General features: G+C 59.3%; 1 protein-coding gene across 1 annotated transcript in view; it reads left to right on the top strand.

The window, feature by feature from the left end:
- NAV1 (neuron navigator 1) overlaps window positions 1-15,286 on the top strand; it is a 194,710-nt gene that overhangs the window by 160,911 nt on the left and 18,513 nt on the right. The window contains exons 8-17 of the mRNA XM_052653483.1: window positions 6,802-6,940; window positions 7,386-7,683; window positions 8,297-8,987; window positions 9,173-9,583; window positions 10,285-10,326; window positions 10,780-10,928; window positions 12,304-12,474; window positions 13,193-13,245; window positions 13,674-13,697; window positions 13,803-13,880. Of these exons, the coding sequence (XP_052509443.1) occupies window positions 6,802-6,940; window positions 7,386-7,683; window positions 8,297-8,987; window positions 9,173-9,583; window positions 10,285-10,326; window positions 10,780-10,928; window positions 12,304-12,474; window positions 13,193-13,245; window positions 13,674-13,697; window positions 13,803-13,880 (2,056 nt within the window). The remainder of the gene's footprint in view (window positions 1-6,801; window positions 6,941-7,385; window positions 7,684-8,296; window positions 8,988-9,172; window positions 9,584-10,284; window positions 10,327-10,779; window positions 10,929-12,303; window positions 12,475-13,192; window positions 13,246-13,673; window positions 13,698-13,802; window positions 13,881-15,286) is intronic.

Genomic DNA, 15,286 nt, shown 5'->3' with positions numbered 1-15,286 from the left:
CCGCCCTGCTCTCTGTCTCCTCTCTCCTGATTTCCTGTCTCATTTCCATCTCTCTCCTCCTTGTGTGGTGAGCTGGTTCTCCAGTCTTCATCAAACATCCCCGCAGCTGACGCCACCCCGTGGATGTGACTCCCTGGGTGTTCAGCATGTTGACGTCGAGTTTAACCCTGGGCAAAGTTTATGTGACTTGAATTCAGAGAGTCAGCCACCACGTTTGTGTTCTTAGTCATACAGTACCCGCGTGTCCATGGATGCAGGGTTTGAGTTGATTGTCTCAGCAGCGAGGAACCGATGGAGGTGTTCGAAAGGCTGTCAGGCTTCCTCTGATGGTGTTTGGTGTATCCCGGGAAGAGGGAGCTCGGTAGACAGAGGGGTGGGTAGAGACCTTCCCGGGGGTTCGAGTGTGAGCACGTCCAGCTTTGACCCGGAGCAAAAGCAAGAGAGACGTAGAGGAAGAAGAGGAGGAGGGCCGGTGGCACCACAGTCGGGGACAGGGCGGGGCGGCGAGGACAGAGGAGAAGGGGGTGGGGGTGCAGGAAGGTGCTGGTGGGAAGACAGGAAGAAACAGTCATGCTTCTGGTGGAAACAGGAAGTGGGAATTTATGCTGTGCCGGGGGCGGGCTAGGGGTTTGAGGAGTTGGGTAACTGGGAAGGTAAGTGCCCTGCAGAGGAAGTTCCCAAGCTGGCCTGCGCCTGCCCCAGCGCGTTGGAGGCCGCCCTCGCGCCGCCCGTGCTGTCTGGTTCCCGTGTGACTCAGTCCCTCCTGAGCTCCAGACGCAGCCCCACTGCCTTCTCTCGGGCTGAGTGAGAAAGGAGGCGTGTCGCTCCTGCAGTAACCGCCCCAGAGGGGAAGCTTGGTTCCACGTTAACGGTGTGAAATGGTGTAAACGCACAAAAGAACACCTCTCGTATATGCCAGGTGTCCGTTAGTGACTGTTGTTTGGACTTATAGATAGAATGTAGAATAAGAAGTTCTCTGCGAAATGCCAGGCTGGATGACTTACAAGCTGGAGTCAAGATTGCAGGGAGAAATACCAACAACCTCAGAAATAACAACCTGCCGATGATTCCAGTCTAATGGCAGAAGGCGAAGAGGAGCTAAAGAGGCTCTTGATGAAGCTGGAAGAGGAGAATGAGAAAACTGGCTTAAAACTCAACATTCAAAACACTGAGAATGGCATCCAGTCCCATCACTTCATGGCAAATAGATGGGGAAAAGTGGAAACAGTTGACAGGTCCTCCCTGTGAACACAGAGCTTCCAAAGAACTCAGGGTGAGGGGCCCAGCCTTACAGGCGAGCGTCAGCCGTGGAGCGTCCGCGCTCCCAGAAGTCTCACCAGTACAGACAGAACAGAGCAACTTGGAGCCAGGAACTAGGCAGAGAGCTTGTGGACCTGCCCCTCCACACAGATGAGTGAGTGAGCGTCTCAGAGAGGTAAGAGGTGCGTCCTTGAGAGAAAGACCGACAGTGCTGTTGTATAAAATGGAAATGTATTGCTAACAGAAATGGAAATCTTAAAGGAGGCAATGTTGGTAAAACTGGGGCCACTGCCCAGAGAGTAGAGTTTAAAATTCATACGTGTGTGTGTGTGGTGATGTAAAATAAGAGAAAATCAGAATTGCAGCCTTAGAATTTATGATCTGAGTAACGGTCTAGAGAGAGCTGGAAAGTGGAAGAAACCATCAAAGGAATAACTGGAGAAAGTTTCGCAGAGCCGAGGGCATGAGTGTCCAGGTATCGGGGGCCCAGGGGGGCACCAGCTCACGCACGCACAGGGCCTCACCAGCCCCGCCATCCTCGATGCCTCGGAACACCAGGTTCCCAGAGAGGAAACCGACCGCAGCCTTAAGGACTGCGAGTCAGAACGCCAGCAGCAGACGCTGGGCTGTGGGGCAGGGCCCTCACGGTTGGAGAGGACATTATCTTCAGCTAGGAATTCAACGTCCGGCCAAAATCTCACACGTGAAATAGAAAAATAACATTTTGTAATGTGTTAGATCTTATAAAGTTTGCTTTCCGAGGACGCTTTTCCAGGAACCTGCGGCAAGAGGCACGTCACTGGAACACAACACGGGCCGAGGCTCCCCGAGAGCCAGGAGCCCAAGGCTGGGGTGTCCGGGTGCAGGCAGCGGGGGACGGGCAGGGGGCCGTGCGGGCTGCGCTTTAGAGGGCACAAAGCCGTCACCCGCGGTCACCGCAGATAGGGGGCGTTTGTCCTCTCTCCCTGGATAGTTTTACATGATATTCGAGCCTTGCCTGTCGCATATGAAACTTGTCTAATTTCTCCACTGGAGATGCCTGCCCCTTCAGTCATGAGCACAGAATTCCCCTTTTTCCAGCACCTACAGAGGACTTTCTCCAGGAAGCCTTGCCCGGCAGCTGGGCTGATGCTGCCTCACGATCGGAGGAGGGCCTGCGACTCGGGAGGGGATGTCTTTGGAGCCAAGAGGAGTGTGTGTCCCTCCTCCGCCATCTCAGCCTTAGGCTTTCCGTCAGCAGTGAGCAAGGGCAGGTTTCCTGGGGTTGGTGGACTGCAGAGTCCTCATTGCCCAGAAGAGTTTTCTCTGCTGCGAGGCCTCGATTACCACCAGTTAATCTTGGTGGAGGGTTCAGTGGAAGGACAGACTTCTTGTGCCTTTGACCTGAGAGAACGCCCTGGGAATTGTGTGTATGTGCTCGCCAGAGAGCTCATCTTGACCCAGGAGAGCCGACGGGATGTTACAACCATATTGACCTTTTCCCCTCAGTGTCTCTTCTCTTCAAAATGTTGGGGGGATTACCTTAGCCCAAGACAGGCGTGAGATTTAATATACGTCACCACTCGGGGGAGAGGCGGAAGGTCGTTTCATGATGGCTGTGGTTCCCAGTAATGGAGTCGAGCTCGCTCTGCAGTGTGGCCCAAGCCCCTGCCTTCTGCTTTCATGGTGTTTGGATTAATCCCTGCAGAACAACAAGCCAAACGTCCAAACCACCCACTTTCCTCTTCCCAGCAAGTAAATCATGGGGAGACTGGCCTAAGTCTGGGCCAAGCCCTTAGATGCCTGTGTGTCTGATTTTTGTTCCATGAGATGAAACTCAAAATAAATCAAAAGGGAACAGTGTTCCAGAAACTAGCAGATTCATGGAAAACATCTTCAGCCTCTTCAGCACACGTGTGAAGCTGCTGAACGAGGGTTTAGAGGTTCCCACAGACACGGGTTCCTGCACTGCACTCTCACTAAAGGCCTGTGTTCAGGCTGAGCCTCCAAAACTGAAAGTGGAACTTCAGATTTCACAGGAACCTGGAGAACTCTTTAGGGCCCAGAAGGAAGACATAGAGATGGGGAAAGGCGTGGGGACCAGGACGTTTGAGGAGAGGTTGTAGAAGATGCGGTTTGAGCTTTGAAAATAATGTGTGAACACAGAGACGCCTCTGGTAGCGAGCTCAGATGGTACAAGAGGAGTCTGGTGTGAATGGGGCAGGAGGCATTTCTTTCAGATGTTAAAAGTAAACCCATGATGGTGAAACTTGTCAAACGCAGAAATCAATAGCCACGGCACTGCGGGAGAGTGGCTGAGGCTGGGCCAGTTTCCGCTAGAAAGATGCTCAGGCAGATGCTGACAGCCACCTGGCGCTCCGAGCTGTGGGCAGGGAAAGGGGACCTGTCGGTGCGTGCGGCCCTGCACGCGGCCGCCGCACCCAGAGCGGCCACCGCACCCAAAGCGGCGGGACTCGCTGTTGAGAAGCGGGACCTGCCCTCACGACGCTGTCAACCCCGTAAAGAGAGAGGCGTGAGAAGTGATGGGTCTAAGCTGCCCTGAAAAGATCAGTCTTCCACCCTTGCTACCAGGTGTAGAGAATTTCAGAAAAGGGAGACGAAACGCCTAGAAGAGCACATCTAAGAATAAAGATGTGGGGACTTCAGGGCTGGAGGGGACATGGGTCTGTGCAGTGAGGTCAGTCCGGGAGCTGCCTTGTCTGTATAATCCCCGTTCTGCTGAGCAGATAGAACATCCTCCTTGGCCAGATAGTGTTCGGCTCAGTTCAGTCGCTCAGTCGTGTCTGACTCTTTGCGACCCCTCGACTGCGGCACGCCAGTCTTCCCTGTCCATCACCAGCTCCCGGAGCTTGCTCAGACTCATGTCCGTGAGTCGGTGATGCCATCCAACCATCTCATCCTCTGTCGTCCCCTTCTCCTCCCACCTTCAATCTTTCCCAGCATCAGGGTCTTTTCCAGTGTGTAAGCTCTTCACATCAGGTGGCCAAAATATTGGAGTTTCAGCTTCAGCATCAGTCCTTCCAGTGAATAATCAAGACTGATTTCCTTTAGGATGGACTGGTTGGATCTCCTTGCTGTCCAAGGGATTCTCAAGAGTCTTCTCCAACACCACAGTTCAAAAGCATCAGTTCTTCGGTGCTCAGCTTTCTTTATGGTCCAACTCTCACATCCGTACATGACTACTGGAAAAACCATAACTTTGACTAGCTGGACCTTTGTTGGCAAAGCAATGTCTCTGCCTTTTAATATACTGTCTAGGTTGGTCATAGCTTTCCTTCCAAGGAGTAAGCGTCTTTTAATTTCATGCAGTCACCATCTGCAGTGATTTTGGGCGCCCCCCAAAATAAAGTCTGTCAGTTTCCACTGTTTCCCCATCTATTTGCCATGAAGTGATGGGACCGGATGCCATGATCTTAGTTTTCTGAATATTGAGTTTCAAGCCAACTTTTTCACTCTCCTCTTTCACTTTCATCAAGAGGCTTTTTAGTTCTTCTTCACTTTCTGCCATCAGGGTGGTGTCATCTGCATATCTGAGGTTATTGATATTTCTCCCGGCAATCTTGATTCCAGCTTGTGCTTCATCTGGCCCAGCATTTCTCATGATGTACTCTGCATAGAAGTTAAATAAGCAGGGTGACAATATACAGCCTTGACGTACTCCTTTTCCTATTTGGAGCCACTCTGTTGTTCCATGTCCAGTTCTAACTGTTGCTTCTTGACCTGTATACAGATTTCTCAGGAGGCAGGTCAGGTAGTCTGGTATCCCCATCTCTTGCAGAATTTTCTACAGTTTATTGTGATCCTCACAGTCAAAGGCTTTGGCATAGTCAATAAAGCAGAAATAGATGTTTTTCTGGAACTCTCTTGCTTTTTCAGTGATCCAACAGGTGTTACCAGTTTGATCTCTGGTTCCTCTGCCTTTTCTAAATGCTGCTTGAACATCTGGAAGTTCCTGGTTCACTTATTGTTGAAGCCTGGCTTGGAGAATTTTGAGCATTACTTTACTAGTATGTGAGATGAGTGCAATTGTGCGGTAGTTTGAGCATTCTTTGGCATTGCCTTTCTTTGGGATTGGAATGAAAACTGACCTTTTCCAGTCCTGTGGCCACTGCTGAGTTTTCCAAATGTGCTGGCATATTGAGTGCAGCACTTTCACAGCATCATCTTTCAGGAGTTGAAACAACGCCACTGGAATTCCATCACCTCCACTAGCTTTGTTCGTAGTGATGCTTTCTAAGGCCCACTTGACTTCTCATTCCAGGATGTCTGGCTCTAGGTGAGTGATCACACCATCATGGTTACCTGGGTCATGAAGATCTTTTCTGTACAGTTCTGTGTATTCCTGCCACCTCTTCTTAATATCTTCTGCTTCTGTTAGGTCCATACCATTTCTGTCCTTTATCGAGCCCATCTTTGCATGAAATGCTCCCTTGGTATCCCTGATTTTCTTGAAGAGATCTCTAGACTTTCCCATTCTGTTGTTTTCCTCTATTTCTTTGCACTGATCGCTGAGGAAGGCTTTATTTCTCCTTGCTCTTCTGTGCAACTCTGCATTCAAATGGGCATATCTTTCCTTTTCTCATTTGCCTTTCACGTCTTTTCTTTTCTCAGTTATTGTAAGGCCTCCTCAGACCATTATTTTCCCTCTTTCCACTTCTTTTTCTTGGGGATGGTCTTGATCCCTGCCTCCTGCACAATGTCACTAACCTCTGTCCATAGTTCATCAGGCACTCTGTCTATCAGATCTAGTCCCTTGAATCTATTTCTCACTTCCACTGTATAATCATAAAGGATTTGATTTAGGTCATACCTGAATGGTCTAGCGGTTTTCTCTACTTTCTTCCATTTAAGTCTGAATTTGGCAATAAGGAGTTCATGATCTGAGCCACAGTCAGCTCCTGGTCTTGTTTCTGCTGACTGTAAAGAGCTTCTCCATCTTTGGCTGCAAAGAATATAATCAGTCTGATTTTGGTATTGACCATCTGGTGATGTCTGTAGAGTCTTCTCTTGAGTTGTTGTAAGAGGGTGTTTGCTATGACCAGTGCGTTCTCTTGGCAAAACTCTATTAGCCTTTGCCCTGCTTCATTCCGCATTCCAAGGCCAAATTTGCCTGTTACTCCAGGTGTCTCTTGACTTCCTACTTGTGCATTCCAGTCCCCTATGATGAAAAGGACATCTTTTGGGGGTGTTAGTTCTAAAAGGTCTTGTAGGTCTTCATAGAACCGTTCAACTTCAGCTTCTTCAGCATTACTGGTTGGGGCATAGACTTGGATTACTGTGATATTGGTTGATGTTGATTGTTTTGCCTTGGAAACAAATAAATAAAGCTAGTCGCTTCCTTTTGGGAAAGAACATCACCAGGTTGTTTACTGTAAGCAGGTTTAAGTCGCTCTTTGCACTGCCAGCAAGTCTAGGATTAACCCCCAGACTCTCTGCTCTTGGCCTGTCTGTATGCTGAGTGCCGCCATCCTCTCCTTAAGGGAACTTCAGTTCTCGCCCTGGCTTCTGTCTTGACGGCTCACCTTTCTCTCCTGCCCGCAGCTGGGATGAGAGCAGCTCCATCAGCAGTGGGCTCAGTGATGCCTCCGACAACCTCAGCTCCGAAGAGTTCAATGCCAGCTCCTCACTGAACTCCCTGCCCACCACGCCCACGGCGTCTCGCAGGAACTCGACAATAGTGGTGGGTGCGGTGCAGACGCGGGGCCGCCTTCTCCAGGCCAACCACAGGCAGACCGGCTGCGCCTGTGTGCGGTGTGGCATGTGCCCTGCACGCAGCGGGGTGGCGTGTACACTGCGTGTGCCAATCCGGGGGACTGGTCCACACGTGCACGGGATTGAGTCCTCGAGCTGGCGGGAGGGAACCGGTAGCGTCCAGGCAGTCACCTAGGGCGTGATCTGCTGTCCGGGGGGAGGTCTGTTTGGTGCCCACGCCTGTTCGGAGGGTGCCTGTGAGTGCTGTCCCACCTGGAGAAGAGGGCGCTGTGCTGTCCAGCAGCCTGGGGTGCAGGCAGAAGCCGGGTCCCCGAGTCCCCTGGAGAGGAGGGCCCTCCTCAGCACCCGTTTGCCCTCTGTCCCTGCCTCCCTGTCCCGCTGAGCGTCCACCCTGCCCTCTCTCTCGCCACCAGCTGCGCACAGACTCGGAGAAGCGCTCGCTGGCGGAGAGCGGGCTGAGCTGGTTCAGCGAGTCGGAGGAGAAGGCCCCCCGCAAGCTGGAGTATGATAGCGGCAGCCTGAAGATGGAGCCTGCGGGGTCCAAGTGGCGGCGGGAGCGTCCCGAGAGCTGCGATGACACGTCCAAGGCCGGGGAGCTGAAGAAACCGGCCGGCCTGGGCCCGCCCGGGCCCCTGAAGAAGGGCAAGACCCCACCCGTGGCGGTCACCTCGCCCATCACCCACACGGCCCAGAGTGCCCTCAAGGTCGCAGGTGAGCCCGGGGACAGGGCCCAGGGCCGCGGCCTGCTCCCCTGGTGGCTGCTGTCCTCTGGCCCTTAACCCCTGGGAGGGGGGCAGCCTGCGCGCAGCTTCCACATGCCACCCAGCAGGTCTCCAGACCGTCCTGAGTCAGGGAAGGCAGACAGATGCTGGCATAGGGCTCCACCTGCATAGAAGGCTGAGCCCAGACGTAGGGCAGGAGGGAGCCTGGTCTGACCCACCTCCCACACTGCCCAGTGATTCCTTTCCTCGCCTGGGCTCTCGGGCGATGTCCTCACACCTCCTGGGGGCCCGTGTGGCGTCCCGGGAGACACTGGCGGCATCAGAGTGCTGCTGCTCCCGGGGCGGGCCCTTGGTGGCCTGCTGTTAGATGTGTGCCCTTCCTGATCATCTTGTGATTTCACCCAAGCTGGGACCTCCTAGCCTGGGAGCAGAAAACACCAAAAAACAAGAGAAATTGAACAGCTGGACACAAGGCCTGCCCAGAAGGGTCCTCGGCCCATGGGTCCCCAATTGCCCCTAGTTAGGCCCTCCACCCCACGGTGCCCCTCCTCCTGGGGGGCAGACGCTGGCTCTCCCCTGCTCATAGCGCCCGCCCTCCACAGGCAAACCCGAGGGCAAGGCCGCCGACAAGGCCAAGCTGGCTGTGAAGAGCGCAGGCCTGCAGCGCTCCTCCTCGGATGCCGGCCGTGACCGCCTGGGCGATGCCAAGAAGCCTCCCTCCGGCATTGCACGCCCGTCCACGTCAGGGTCCTTCGGCTACAAGAAGCCCCCTCCTGCCACGGGCACGGCTACCGTCGTGCAGACCGGGGCCTCGGCCACGCTCGGCAAGGCCCAGAAGTCCTCAGGCATCCCTGTGAAGCCAGCGAATGGGCGCAAAACGAGCCTGGACGTGTCCAACAGCGCAGAGCCCGGGTTCCTGGCCCCAGGCGCCCGCTCCAACATCCAGTACCGCAGCCTGCCACGGCCGGCCAAGTCCAGCTCCATGAGCGTGACTGGCGGGCGTGGCGGCCCCCGGCCCGTCAGCAGCATCGACCCCAGCCTCCTCGGTGGCAAGCCAGCGGGCCTGGCGCCCTCCAGGCTGAAGGAGCCCTCCAAGGTGGCCGGTGGGCGGGCTGCCCCTGCCCCCGTCAACCAGACGGATCGCGAGAAGGAAAAGGCCAAGGCCAAGGCCGAGGCGCTGGGCCCCGACAGCCTGTCCCTGAAGAGTGTCGGCTCTCCCGAGAGCACGCCCCGGAGCCAGGCAGGCCACACCCCGGCCCCCAAGCTGGCGGAGTTGCCCCCCACCCCACTCAGGTATGTCCTGTGTGTGTGCCCACCCCGCCCACCACGGCCTGCACCGCCCTGCCAGGTCAGGGGTCCTCCCTGGTCTCAGGGGCGCTCAGAGAACCTAAGAGGATGAGGATTTGGCCCACGTCCCAGCTGCCCGTCGCCTCCCTAACCCTGGAGCCCACACGTTTGTCTTGTCTTTGCTTCCCCAGGGCTGCAGCCAAGAGCTTCATCAAGCCACCGTCCCTCGCCAACCTCGACAAGGTCAACTCCAACAGCCTGGACCTGCCAGCGTCCGGCGACACCCACACGCCCAAGGCCGCGGACTTGCACACTCCCGGCCCGGCTGCCGGGGGCCCCCTTGCCTCCTGCTTCACCCCCAGCCCGGCCCCCATCCTCAACATCAACTCGGCCAGCTTCTCGCAGGGCCTGGAGCTCATGAGCGGCTTCGGCGTCCCCAAGGAGCCCCGCATGCACCCCAAGCTCTCGGGGCTGCACCGGAGCATGGAGTCCCTGCACATGCCCCTCAGCCTGCCCGGCACCGCCCCCGCCCCCGCCCCCGCCGCGGGGGACGCCGAGGAGCTGGCCTGGAGCGGGAGCCCCAGGGCCGGGCAGCTGGACAGGTAGGCGGCCGAGCCAGCTTCCCGCTCCGTGACCTTCAGCGTCTGTGTGATTAAGCCTGTCTGCTCCGCGCGCTGTGGGTGAACAGGCTTTCGTTTCTGTCTTTTGATTCCGATTCTCATCTCCTGCATGGGAAGCCAGGCCATAGATGCTGGCGGACTTCTCCAGGACTTCCTGGCGGGTTTAACCTGCTGACTGAAGCTTCTCCATCCTGGCCCCAAATCACTCCTGTAACGTCAGATGCTGCTTTCCGTGGCCCATCGTATCATCTATGAGAACAGTTATCTGTATTTACTTACTTAGGTTGGCCACACTCTGCAGTGGGCAGGACCTTTGCCTGAGGTCAGGAACTGAGCCTCAGCCCCCCACACTGGGAGTGTAGAGAGCCCCCCGGACCGCCAGGGATGTCCCCCTAATGTGATCTCTGAAAAGCAAGTCAGAGTTCCCTGCTGGTCCAATGTTACACGCCACGCTTTCACTGCCAAGAGCGTGGGTTCAATCCCTGGTCAAAAAACAAAGCTAATCGGGAAAAAACGCGGAGCGTCTCAGAACTATTTCTCAGACCGTGAGGGGTGCCAGGGGCGTCCTGCCCTGTGCTTGTGGAGCCGAGGGGCTCACAGTGACGCCCGGGGCCCTGTCTCGTGTCTGTCAAGCCTGTGGTCCCAAACTCTGAACCCACGAGCTTCTCTTTCTTCCTCCACAGTAGTCAGCGGGATCGGAACACTCTCCCCAAGAAGGGGCTCAGGTAACCCTCATATGTGTTTTCTTTCCTGCTCTTGGGGCTCCTGGCCTGAGTGAGCCGCCATGCTTGCCCCAGCCCCGGCTGTGCGTGCCACCCCCCGCCTCCTCCGGGACCCATTCCCAGGCTCACCCTGCCTGAGCGCCACCGGGGGCCAGGCACTGCTCTGGTGACAGAAACGGAGAGTCTCCATGCGGGATCTCACGCTGGCCTGAGCTGGCCCAGGCCTGGGTCGCTCTGCCCCCAGCAGCAGGCCCTGCAGCCCACGCCTGGAACCCCCGGGCTGTGTCCCGAGCCTCGGGGAGGGCGCCCTGGCGCCCCCTCTGTCATCTTGGCCCTGCCTTGGGGAGCCCTGCAGGGACGCTGCCCCCGAGGGCGGCCTGGCCACTCCTGCCACCCCCCGCCCCCAGCCTCGGTGGCGGACATCCAGCTGTGCCCTTTCCTGCCGCTCGCACGCAGGTACCAGCTGCCTTCCCAGGAAGAGGCCAAGGAGCGGCGACACTCCCATGCCGTGGCGGGGCTGCTCGAATCGGACGACCAGTCGGAGCTGCCGTCGCCCCCTGCCCTGTCCATGTCCCTGAGCGCCAAGGGCCAACTCACCAATATCGGTCAGTACCCGCGGGGACCGCCGTGCGCCCAGGGGCAGGGCGGGGCGGGGGGCCTCGGCTTCCGCCTCACGCTGGGGTCACCCACGCGGGCTGGGTCGAGGAGTCTCCATTCACCGCCCCCGCGTGAGCCTGAAGCCGAGCGCGCCGTGACCTGGAGCTGAGAGGCGGCCCCGGGGCACAGGGTGTGGCCAGTGCAGCATCAGACAGTCTGAGTGTTGGAAAGGCCGTGCTTCAGGCCCGAAGGCGGCCGCCTCCCGCCCTGTGTGCCACCCTCGGTGCCAGGCTGCTGGGGGGCTGCAGGGGCACCGGCCGGGCGCAGGGGTTCTGCCCCCACCAGGGCCAGGCTTGCCCCGGGAGCAGGGCTGCGTGAGCCCGTGCTGGCCACAAGCTTCTGGCCTTTGAGGGCAAGGGGAAGCTTGTAAGCGCAGAGAGCGGCTGGTTGGAGACAGGCGGGGCGCAGGCAGGGCTCACGGTCCTGCCTCCTGGGAGCCGAGGGCCAGGGGCCCTCAGGGATGGCGCCTGGCCTGGCCTGTGGCTTCCTCCTCGGCCAGCCTCTGCAGGAAGGCAGCTGGCCCAGCCCGAGGTCCTGGGACGCACCTGTGACCGGGCCTCTGAGCAGACCAGGATGGGACCATCTTGCCGGAGGAGGGAGGCAGGCTGAGGAGAGGTCAACTGGTCCCCGCAGGGCTCTTAACGGGAGGGTGGGGACCACGTAGGAGAGTGAGGGACCCGGCCAAGCTGTGATCGTAAGTCACCTCACAGCTGAGGGGCCCTGAGGAAGCCGAGGTCTTCCGCTTGGGTCTTTGTGGAGCCCCCCAGGCTTGCAGGCCAAGAGGCAGGGCTGAGAGGGCCCGACTCAGGCCAGTGAGGCTACACAGCCCCTGAAGTGCGCGGGGGCTCTGACCCCCAGGCCAGGCTGAGGCCAGGCGCCACCGTGTCCCAGGGGTCCACCCGGAGCGGCGTGCCCGCTGGGGGCTCCCCTCTCACTGACTCTCCTCGTCGCTCAGATCTGAGTCTTGCTGTGAACTCTCAGGCCACCCCTTGTGTGTTAGGGAAACACGGGGCCCCGTTTTCATCGGCACATCCGAGCGAGGTGAAGGCTTTGGAAAAGCTGCCAGGCCCCTAGCCTGACCCCCAGACCTGTCTCCAGGGCAGGCGGGCTTTCACACAGGCCGCACTCTGAACCCTTGGTTCAGACGCAGGTCCCCCCCCAGGCCTTGCTCCCCACACCCAGCCCAGCACAGACACCTTCCTCCTCTCCTGCCCTCCCCCCCACCCCACCCTTGGTGCCCCGGGACCGAGGCTCATGCCCCTCCCTCTCCTCTCCCGCCCCCCCATCGCCTCTCCCCCCACCTGCCCCGCTCTGTCCTTCCAGTGAGCCCCACCGCGGCCACCACGCCGAGAATCACCCGCTCCAACAGCATCCCCGCCCACGAGACGGCCTTCGAGCTGTACAGCGGCTCCCAAATGGGGAGCACCCTGTCCCTGGCCGAGAGACCCAAGGGGATGATCCGGTCAGGATCCTTCCGAGACCCTGCGGACGACGGTGAGATCTCACGCCCGCGCAGTTCACGCTCATCCTGGCTCCGCTGGTCCCCTCGCCCGCCCACCTCTCCCACCTCACACACTGACTCACAGAACATCCCCCCGGGCCATCTCCACACTTTCCTCCCAGGCCTCGAAGGTCTGGGGGCCCAGGGCCTTTGGGCAGTGGCTGTCCCCCCCGCCCCCCACCGTGTCAGAGGACAGGACCGCCACGCACGGAGCTGGCAGGGACGCGGGGGTGGTGCTCCAGCCCTTCAGAGAGCAGGCTTCTCCATCCTCTTTTCAGAGCGTTCCTAAGACCAGCTTCGGGGCCGCGCTCTGGGGTGTGGTCAGACCTGGAGCCGGGCTTTCCGGGGGGGAGGCCTGGGGACCTCAGGACGCTCGTCCCGGGGCTCCCGCAGCTGCCTGATCCAGTTCTCTCGGGAGGGCCGCCGCACTGATCCTGGGGTCGCAGTGAGTGCCTTGCACTTGGGGGTTTCTCGTCCACAAGGTCCTCGCTGAGAAAGGAGACACAGGCAGGACCGGGTTTCATCCTGAGCAGCTCTGGTGCAGCGACTCTGCGTCCCGCGGGGGCGTGTCCTCTCCTGCCCCTGCCCTCGGAGTGGGGAGCGGCTCTGACCGTGCCTGGAGTCCTTGGCTGGGCCGGACCCCTGGGCCCTGTGTTGGGCGCCCCGCCTCCCCGAGCTCTCTGTTAACCCTTGGCGCCGCCTCTCTTGCAGTTCACGGCTCTGTGCTCTCCTTGGCCTCCAGCGCCTCGTCCACGTACTCCTCAGTAAGCGCCCTGGACCCTCTGCGGTGGGGGGCCGGGTGGGAGCCCCTGGACATCAGGGCACCGGGCGGGCCCTTCTGGCCTCAGCCAGTCCCTGAGTAACTCGGCGACACAGAGGGTGCCCTGGTCTCGGGTTCTGTGTCAGGGAGGGTGGGTGGGCAGCGCCGGCGCCCAGGACCCTCGGGGTGTGTGGAGACGGCAGCTCCTGGTGGGGCCTGGCCGTCCTGTGGTCGGGGGAGACGAGGTCAGCCTTCAGACCAGCTCCCTCTGGGCCCCCGGGTGACGCGGCTCTGGCAGGAGACTAAACGCTGGTCTGGGGTCTGAGCCTGCGAGGGCCCTGGTGCCCCGCGTCCCGCCGCCGCGCGTCTGTGCGCTCTCTGCTCCGTGTAACCGCCTCCTCTCTCTCCCCCGCTTCTGGGCTCCTTCTCCAGGCTGAGGAGAGGATGCAGTCTGAGGTAGGGTCCCCGCCTCTGCCTCTGCCTTCTAACACCCCGCACCCCCTCCTCCCCCGCCTCCCACCTCTTCTGCCACCGTGAGTGTGCCTTTCTCTCCCTCCACAGCAAATCCGAAAGCTTCGCAGGGAACTGGAGTCGTCCCAGGAGAAAGTGGCCACCTTGACCTCTCAGCTCTCGGCCAATGTGAGTGCCCAGAGGTGGGCCCAGAGAGGGGCAGCTGTGTGGGCCCCAGTTGGACAAGTCCATCTGAAGAGGTCTCCCCGGGTGTCCCCTGGGCTTCAGTCACATAGGCGCAGAGGACTGAGGGCTGGCTTCTCCTCCCCCGAGTCTGCGGGTTTCTAAACAGCCACTTCACCCCCATCTCAATTCACGGGCGTGGACGAGTGGCCGTGTGATGCCTGTGAACTCGCTGGAGAAAGGATTGTATCAGTGGCTGTGTGTACAGGAGGAAGCAGCCTTGCTTGGACAGTGGTGGTTAGTCGTGGGTCAAAATTAACGGAGGCTCCCGGGAGCCCTCTGCCCCGTCTGGGGCATGGCCTGTCTGTTCACACCCTGTCCTGCACCGCCCCAAGCTGGGCGCTGGAGCTCCAGCTGGGGAGGCTTTAGGAGCCAGCCCCTGCCCCCGGCCACAGTGGCCTCAGCTCTTCAGGACGTGAGCTTCGCTGGGGACCCGCCTTCTCATCCCCTCCCTCAGCCTGCCAGAGTCGGCCCATTTAGACCGTCTCTCGTGGCCTCGGTTTCTCCACCCCACGCGATGGGGAGAAACAGCCGCCCCAAGCAAGGCCGCGGCAGCGTCTCCCCAGCGGCCAAGCTGCAAACAGAAGACATAAGAGCCATTTTCCCCAAAAGCTGTAAACAACAGCTGAGCCGGGTCTCCGGAGCCTTCCAAGTATTTGCACAGAGCAGCCGTGTCTGCAGTTTCCGCTGGTTTCCTCTCTCCCCTTCCTCCCGGGGGAGCCCAGCTGTCTGGCCTTGGTCTCCCATGGAGCCGAGACTGCGCCGCGAGTCTGGGCGTCCCCAGCACGTCCCGGCGGCCGCATCCTGCCCGCACCCCGGCTCCCTTTCTTCCCTTCCCCAGGCTCCCAGTGGTCAGTGTTTGCTCACCAGCTTGTGTGCAGCCCCTGGCAGGCCTTTCCCCACAGCTGGGACACAGAATAGTGAGAGAAACAAGACCCATCTTTCTACTTGGCCTGTGCCCCACGCCCACCAAGGCCATCACACCGCAGACCCGGGGAGTCCCTGTCTGGGGTCCCCAGGGGCAGAGAGTAGGAGCGCGTCTGACCCGTTGACCCTGCACCCCATCAGTGCCGCACTCTCCGGGGCGGGGGGCGGGCTGGGTCCAGACAGTGGACTTGGAGGGCGACTCACAGAGCAGGACGTGCCCCTGGCTGAGAGCCACCTCTCCTGGGGTCGGAGGCAGCCTGGCCCCGAGGGTCGGAGCCCTGCCCTCAGTGCGAGCCCCGACCCCAGCGCTCTGGAAGGCCCTCGGTCCCGATTTCAGACCCTGGGCCCTGTTCCTGGGCCTCCCCAGCTGCCCACGCTGGGCAGTCTGGACACCCTGCCCTGCCTCTCACCAGCCTTTCTCTGGG

The sequence above is a fragment of the Budorcas taxicolor genome, chromosome 16 (assembly GCF_023091745.1).
Source record: "Budorcas taxicolor isolate Tak-1 chromosome 16, Takin1.1, whole genome shotgun sequence".
Lineage (NCBI taxonomy): Eukaryota > Metazoa > Chordata > Mammalia > Artiodactyla > Bovidae > Budorcas > Budorcas taxicolor.
This window is presented reverse-complemented; position numbering and strand designations above follow the sequence as displayed.